Raw genomic sequence first — 9,033 nt, forward strand, 5'->3', positions numbered from 1 at the left:
GTGTTCTGGGAGCGTCCAGACGAAGGAGAGAGAAAGACAGACATTCATTAACACGCCATGCACAGCCGCTCATTACCACACCATCACCTTGGTTACACACATGCAGATCCACCCAGATGCCACCATTATACCATGCGGCACTGATAGCCTTTCATTCTTCCACATACACCAAATACACACACCCCAAATACACACACCCCAAGTACACACATCCCAAGTACACACACATGCCAGGGTTGCGGTCAATTTTCTCAATTTAGGAAGTCAATTGAAATTCAATTAATTTAAAAATCTTCATACATGAATAGAATTTCAATAGACACGTACACAGGCGCACACGCACACACACACACACAGTGGTCAGGGTTGATGAAAGCAGACACTCCTACCTGTGTGTTTGGAATCTGGAACATTTTATTCACCCAGAACTTACCTTCCAGCCTCCTGTACCAGAACACAGACACACACGCACACTCACACACACACGCGCACACGCACATGCACACGCACACACACACTCACACATACACATGGACCATTGCAGTAATGAATAGATCGATGGATAACGGATAACTGGTGATAGGAAACAGCAGTGGAGGGAGAAACATGTTTTGGTCAGTACTAGAGTGTGTGTTTGTGTGAACCAAATCTCCCTTCCCTCTGTCATGTATTAACATGGTAGAAACCAAGCCCCAAGCCTCTACGYCTTACCTGCTAAATCAATTGTATATGTTTAAGCAATGTGGCAAAAATTCCACCTTCAGTCCCGGTGCTAGAAAATGTGCTCCACGCTGCAATATTGTCGAAACAATTGCAGTGGCAATATGTCACTGGCCTCCCTTCCAACAACCCGACACGCTAATCAACACACTACACGYCACTCGCCACATATTTCATCTTCCTATCACGCACAAACATTCTACACACCAGTGTTTCCCCTAGGATTGTTTTCAGCCGCGGTGGCAAAGGTAGTGTGGGGGTTGGGTGTTCTTTGCTGGGTGGGGGTCCGGGGGCAACACTGCACACTATAACACTAAGTTTCCATCCCAGATTTATCAACCAATTCATCAAAACTAATCAACAAGGGTTCTTATAGATTGACCCTAGTAGAGGGTGTGATAGTTAAATAGGGAGTAGAGTGGTAGAGGGATAAAGGCCCAGGGCAGAGTCTCGCTTTCAGAACCCGGCAGTCTCTATGGTAACCTGTTCAGCAGAGAGGGAAGGGGGTTGCGATTGAGGCGAAGGAGGGGGCCTAGATCTCAGAACTGAGACACACACACACCACACACACACACACACACACACCACACACACACACACACACACACACACACAACACACACACAACACACACCACCAACCACACACACCACACAGGTTGGTAGCTGCTGAACAATATAAAACAGGCTTGGTTCTGAACGCAACTCACCACCACTGGAATCTACTGATGACCACTGGGATCTACTGATGACCACTGGATCACTGATACCACTGGATCTACTGATCACCACTAGGATCTACTGATCACCACTATGATCTACTGATCACCACTATGATCTACTGATCACCACTATGATCTAACTGATCACCACTGGGATCTACTGATCACCACTATGATCTACTGATCACCACTATGATCTACTGATCACCACTATGATCTACTGATCACCACTATGGTCTACTGATCACCATTAGGATATACTGATCACCACTATGATCTACTGATCACCACTAMGATCTACTGATCYCCACTAGGATCTACTGATCACCACAGAGTTGATCACCACTAGGATCTAGGAACAAGACAAGTTGCTTACCCAGTCAGAGAGACTAACAATACTGTATAGGAAAGGGAGAATGGATGGTGTAACAGTCATATTAGAGATACAGTGCTTTCAGAAAGTATTCACACCCCTTGACTTTTTCCACATTTTGTTGTGTTACAAAGTGGGATTAAAATGTATTTCATTWAATTTTTCTGTCAACGATCTACACAAAATACTCTGTAATGTCAAAGTGGTAGAAGACACAAAAAACATTTGTAAAACATTTATTAAAAATAAAATACTAGTATATCTTGATTACGTAAGTATTCAATCCCCTGGGTCAATAAATGTTAGAATCACCWTTGGCAGCGATTACAGCTGAAAGTCTTTCTGGGTATTTCTCAAAGAGCTTTCCACATCTGAATTGTACAACATTTTCCCATTATTATTTTCAAAATTCTTCAAGCTCAAATTGGTTATTGGTCATTGTTAGACAGCCATCTTCAGGTCTTGCCATAGATTTTCAAGCAGATTTAAGTCAAAACTGTAACTCGGCCACTCAGGAACATGCACTGTCTTCTTGGTAAGCAACTCCAGTGTAGATTTGGCCTTGTGTTTTAGATTATTGTCTTGCTGAATAGTGAATTAATCTCCCAGTGTCTGGTGGAAAGTAGACCGAACCAGGTTTTCCTCTAGGATTTTGCCTGTACTTAGCTAAAAAAAAATATCCTGAAAAACTACCCAGTCCTTAATAATTATACCAGAGTAGTGCAGTGTTCTAAGCACTGAAAAATAAAAAAAATAAAAATACCCATAACATGATGCTGTCACCACTTTGCTTGAAAATATGGATAGTGGTACTCAGTAAGGTGTTTGTATTGGATTTGACCCAAACATAACACTTTCTATTCAGGACAAAAAATGTATTGCTTTGCCACTTTTTTTTACAGTATTACTTTAATGACTTGTTACAAAAATGATGCATGTTTTGGAATATGTTTTTTTTGTACATGCTTCCTTKTTTTCACTCTGTCAATTAGGTTAGTATTTTTGAGTAACTACAATGTTGTCAATCCATCCTCAGTTTTCTCCAATCACAGTCACTAAACTCTGTAACAGTTTTAAAGTCACCATTGGACTCATGGTGAAATGCCTGAGTGGTTTCCTTCCTCTCTGGCAACTGAGTTAGGAAGGAAACCTGTATCTTTGTACTGACTMGGTGTATAAATACACCATCCAAAGTGTAATTAATAACTTCACCATGCTCAAAGGGATATTCAATGTTTGTTTTTTTGTTACCCATCTACCAATAGGTGCCCTTCTTTGCAAGGCATTGGAAAACCTCCCTGGCCTTTGTGGTTTTAATCTGTGTTTGAAATGCACTGAGGGACCTGTAGTTTTACAATATTATTACTAAGCTACACACCGAAGGAGTTATGGCTGATTTCCAACAATTCCATGTTCTGTCTGCCTGCTAGTTGTAGCAGTGTTGTAACCGRTAACCTTTGCTTTCACAGCAGTGKKYGCGAAGACTTTAGAATTCTACYTTGTAAAAGGTAATGCTCGGAGCCTTGTGTAGAGAAGGCCTGTGTACAACATTTGAGAAGGTGATCTTGATGTGACTGATTGCTGGTTTTTAATGGTAGTAAGAATACCTGCACTCTCGGGAACWGAATTGAAATAGTGAGAATTGAGTTGACTGATCTTTGGAATTGAATTGAGGTGAACCAAATTGAATTCAAAATAGGCCTGGCAATAGTGAACTGATTGATTAGAGAGTTGACTGCTGTTAAGAAATGTAGATARCGTTAAAGAACTAAGCAAATAAGGAAAGGGTACCCCATGAATGAATGTGTGGACGCACACAATAACAGAATGATTGTGAGTGAATGAACTGTTTGAACTGTTTATCACACGTTGACACTTATTGCAGAGCCTGCCTACCTGATTATGCTGAAATTACCTGAACCACTTTCTGATCTCATTCATGGTCACAACATGGTGATGAATGACAAGATACAGTGGACAGCAGAGGATATGAAGGCACTTGAGAAACTTAAACAACTATTAACCTCTTCCCCTTGTTTAGGACTGCCGGACCACTTTAAACCATTTCATCTATTTGTGTGTGAGAAAAATGGTTTTATGTAATCTGTCCTTACACAGAACCACGGTGGGAAACAATGGCCTGTTGCATACTACTCCAAGAGACTTGGCAGTGTGGCACGAACTGCCCATCCCACTCCAGCYCGGCTGCTGCGTTACCAAAATATGCATTTAACGACGTCCCACGTGACACTTAAACGAAGTGTCACATAGGAAAACTTTACATGACCACATTGAGGACAAGTTGAAATTCAGAACCCCTGATTGGGATCCTTTATCCGGGATTGAAACTCTCAACAGTTTTCCATTGGCTCATCTATGGCCGAGTAATCCTTCCTGTTGTATTACTTATCATTGCTTGTGTTAAGAAACTTTGTGGCAAAACGGTTGATGCTGTACTCACTATGCCATTARTTACCACAGAAGAAGATGAGGCATCAGAGCCTTACCCCCCAGACTTGTTTCCCATGCCTGATTACATATCCGATGAGAACGATGCTAATCAAGAGCATCGTAATGACAATGTCGAGCTGATGGCGCACCTGGTGCTTGACGAGGGGCGACACAGTGAGTCCATGCAACTTATTATGTGACTCGTTAAGCACATTTTTACTTAAAAATGGCATTTTACTCCTGAACTTATTTAGGCTMGTCATAACAAAGGGGTTGAATACTTATTGACTCAAGACATTTCAAAAAATATTTTTTWAATTAATTTGTCAAATTTAGAAAAACATAATTCCACTTTGACGTTATGGGCCATTGTGTGTAGGCCAGTGATAAAACAATCTCAATTTAATCACATTTAAATTCAGGCTMTAACAAAACAAAATGTGGAAAAAGTCAAGGGGTGTGAATACTTTCTGAAGGCACTGTATGGGTGTTTGTACACGACATGACCAAAAGTATGTGGACACCTGCTCATCGAACATCTCATTCCAAAATCATGGGCATTAATATGGAGTTGGTCCCCCCTTTGCTGCTATAACAGCCTCCACTCTTCTGGGAAGGCTTTCCACTAGATGTTGGAAAATTGCTGTGGGGACTTGCTTCCATTCCGCCACAAGAGCATTAGTGAGGTCAGGCACTGATGTTGGGCGATTAGGCSTGGCTCGCAGTCAGCGCAGGTCAGGGCTCTGTGTAGGCCAGTCATCTTCTTCCACACCGATCTCGACAAACCATTTCTGTTTGGAACTCGCTTTGTGCACGGGGCATTGTCAGGCTGAAACAGGAAAGGGCCTTCCCCAAACTGTTGCCACAAAGTTGGAAGCAAAGAATCGTCTAGAATGTCATTGTATTCTGTAGCGTTAAGATTTCCCTTCACTGGAACTAAGGGGCCTAGCCCTAACCATAAAAAACAATCCCAGACCATTATTCCTCCTCCACCAAACTTTACAGTTGGCACTATGCATTGGGCAGGTAGCATTCTCCTGGCATCTGCAAAACCCAGATTCCTCCGTTGGACTGCCAGATGGTGAASTGTGATTCATCACTCCAGAGAACGCGTTTCTACTGCTCRAATGGCGACGAGTCCAATGGCGACAAGCTTTACACCACTCCAGCCGATGCTTGGCATTGTGCAGGGTGATCTTTGGCTTGCTCGGCCATGAAATGGCTCCCGACAAACAGTTKTTGTGCTGACYTTGCTTCCAGAGGCAYTTTGGAACTCGGTAGTGAGAGTTGGCCTACAACTTCGCGGCTGAGCCGTTTTTGCTCCTAGACGTTTCTACTTCACAATAACAGGACTTACAGTTGAACGGGGCAGCTTTAGCAGTGAGGAACTGACTTGTTGGAAAGGTGGGCATCCTATGACGGTACCACGTTGAATGTCACTGAACTCTTCAGTAAGGCCATTCTACTGCCAATGTTTGTCTATGGAGATTGCATTGCTGTATGCACGATTTGATATACCTGTCAGCAACGGGTGGGGCTGAATCCACTCATTTGAAGGGGTGCCCACATACTTTTGTATATATAATGTATGTGTGCGTGTGTGCGAAATGACATCACAATGTTACAAGGTAGGGTTTGGGTAAGGCCTTACCTTCGCTGCAGTCGTTGCCTTTGTAGCCGGTGCCGGTACAGTCGCAGACGGCCCTCATCTCGACAACAGAACACACCCCTCCGTTCTGACACACGTGGGCCGGCCCACACCCGTCTCCCACGGTAACACCCTCCGATCCTTCCAGAACGGCCACRGATCCGTTGATGGTGACCCCAGCGAGCCAGCCAGCAAAAGAGGCGTGGTCTCTTACACCAGGGGAAGTGAGGCGGAGCGGAGAGGCATGGAGCTCTGGGGAAACCCCGCCCATAAAAGTATGGCTAAACACTGTCATGTCTTTCCGTTTGCTCTTTACCTCCGCCCATCCCTCCATCTTTCCATCCACCTCAAGGCTTGTGTTCCTCCAGTCCCGTTTCACACGCACGGCATGCCAGTGGCCGTCGCTCACGGCGACCCCGGAACTCACCTCGGCTGGCTCGGCACAGAAGATTGAGAATCGTAGGCGGAGTTTTCCATGTAGCAACAAGAGTTCCAAGAAGTCGCAGAATCCTTCYTCGTCAAGGTAAAGCAGCAGCCCGTCCGCGCTGTGAGTTCTAACGCTGAACGACAGAATGCTCTCGCAGCACGCGTTCCACACCGGGAACCGCCCCCACTGTCCCGAAACCCCCCCAAACTCTAGCACCTCCCCTCTGGATCCCCCAACGCTACAGAGGCACAGCCAGACACACAGCAGGGGGGCCYCGGCCCCCACACACACCGCCATCACACACACGCGCACACACATACACACACCGCACGCACGCACACACACGCAGACGCAGGCTAGAGCTGGGCAGCACAAACTACTCTACAGCTCATGGTGCGAACACCCTTGGGAAGCACACTACAGTCTTCTTAGAGCCCTTCCTAGCACCCTACAGTCTTCTTAGAGCCCTTCCTAGCTCCCTACAGTCTTCTTAGAGCCCTTCCTAGCTCCCTACAGTCTTCTTAGAGCCTTCCTAGCTCCCTACAGTCTTCTTAGAGCCCTTCCTAGCTCCCTACAGTCTTCTTAGAGCCCTTCCTAGTACCCTACAGTCTTCTTAGAGCCCTTCCTAGCTCCCTACAGTCTTCTTAGAGCCCTTCCTAGCTCCCTACAGTTCTTCTTAGAGCCCTTCCTAGCTCCCTACAGTCTTCTTAGAGCCCTTCCTAGTACCATACAGTCTTCTTAGAGCCCTTCCTAGTACCATACAGTCTTCTTGGGGGCCTTTGTAGCACCCTATAGTCCTCTTAGGGCCCTTCCTAGCACCCTACAACCTCCATAGAGGGTTCCTCTGACTGCCAGTCACGTGGTGCTAGAGCTCTGTTTCTAGTTCTAGTCTTCTATAGTCTATCAGATAGTCTCTGTGTCTCCTCCTTCCTCCTCCCTCGTCTTCCTTCAATGGTGTGTGTGTGTGGGTGTTAGAGAAATGAGGGGTGCAGTGCGGGATCCATATCGGTGCCTTCGTTAGTTCCTGTCCCCTCAGAGAGAGAGAATACACCGCCACACACCGTCAGCAGATGGAGCATCTCCCCCGCAGTTCTCCCTCTCTTAGCGGGGTCGTGGGTTCAGCGCTGTGAATGTGTGTCCCTCACAGCCGTGTCATCACTCTTTTCTTTCCAGTGACCTACAGAGGGAAGGACAGCATTATCAGCCTGGGTCAGATACACACACACACACACACACACACACACACACACACACACACACACACACACACACCACACACACACAGTCTTGCCAGACAGTCCTCATACCACCCACTACCAACGTGTAATATACCAGTGGGTCTTTTCAGGAATAAGTTAGTTACAGAATATCCAGATGCATGTCATGTGTTGTGTAGAATATATATTATTGTCAGTCAAGTAGAACAGGGAATCATTTCAGTTCTACTTATTGCATTTCTATCTACAAACGTTTTGAACGTTTTACCTCAKTGAAAACAAACACCTCCAAAAGGCTAAATATTTTAACATTCCAACATGAACACTTCGTGCCTCAGCAAGTGCTTTGGAAGTGCAACAAATAAGTTTATCGRGCGATGCGGAGGATGACTCAAATGCGCCTCATTTATCGAATGAACCCCCTTTTCACACCATAGGAAAAGGCAGTTTACACACGCTCGCCTCTCCTGCGCCTGACCATGAACTGTGTTAACGTGGTTGAGATTAGGGTTCCAAATCACAGTATTGATAGACTCGGTAAAATGAGAGCGATTTAAATATCGATTGTCGATCTGCGGCCATTCTTCTCCCTCTTCTAAAAAACGGTATCAATGTGTGTGTGCGCGTGCGTGCGCTATTCATCTCCTCCTGTGAGCTTGAGCTCCCGGTTACACCGGGTTTCCATCTACCCCACCTGCGCGTGAGAATCAATATACTGAAAACACAGCCACGAGAAAAATGCCTTATTAGGCTATTACAATTAAATAGGTAGGCTATATATAGCCTAAAGCAAAGCCCTAGTATAATACACACACACACCGAGATAAACATGMCTCATCCTACCTTACACACATTTTCTGGTCGTTGTTACTGTGGCTACTCATCGATTTTCTCAATTTCATCTGATAACAATCACCACSTTGTGAGAGGACATGACAGCAACCAAACCTTTCCGGGCAAATACCCGTTTGATAGCCCTACCGAAATCAGAACAATCGCAGCCACTTCTCGATCAAACAGCCCGGTGGTACCAAACGCATCTCTCTCWCTCACTCWCMCTCGCTCMCTCTSTCTCTTTACCCGGGAGGAGAAGGTGCAGTCTGCTGCTCCGTGCGTCACGTGGCTAATGGAGGGTGAGAAAAGGAGGAGAGGATGGGCGGGGCCGCTCTGCTGCGGCACCTTGGACAGCCGGCTCACTGTCTGAAACACGATTACCGGAGAGGACCGAATACGACGGGGACATCCGAGTCATTACCTTTCGCTATGATAATGACTGTCGGTGTGATGATAAAGCAATTGCAAATATTCTAAGGTGATTCATGGTTAGTCATTAATTAATCATTGATTATTARAGCCAGAAGTCTGAACCGAGAGAACATCCATGGTTCGAGATGGAAAACCGTGGGAGAAAAACGACAACGTTGTTTCTACATCACGCTCCAGCAGCGTTCCCCCCTCTGCTCCTGCAATCAATTA

General features: G+C 45.4%; 1 protein-coding gene across 1 annotated transcript in view; it reads right to left on the minus strand.

Annotated features, from left to right (window-relative positions):
* The window catches only part of LOC111977549 (neurexin-1a-like), a 49,965-nt gene extending 41,347 nt beyond the window's left edge, over positions 1–8,618 (minus strand). The window contains exons 1-2 of the mRNA XM_070448249.1: positions 8,401–8,618; positions 5,917–7,517 (exon numbers count right to left, since the gene is read on the minus strand). Of these exons, the coding sequence (XP_070304350.1) occupies positions 5,917–6,658 (742 nt within the window). The 5' untranslated portion in view covers positions 6,659–7,517; positions 8,401–8,618. The remainder of the gene's footprint in view (positions 1–5,916; positions 7,518–8,400) is intronic.
* Positions 8,619–9,033: the final 415 nt, after the last annotated feature.

This window comes from Salvelinus sp. IW2-2015, linkage group LG18, assembly GCF_002910315.2.
Source record: "Salvelinus sp. IW2-2015 linkage group LG18, ASM291031v2, whole genome shotgun sequence".
NCBI classification, from domain to species: domain Eukaryota; kingdom Metazoa; phylum Chordata; class Actinopteri; order Salmoniformes; family Salmonidae; genus Salvelinus; species Salvelinus sp. IW2-2015.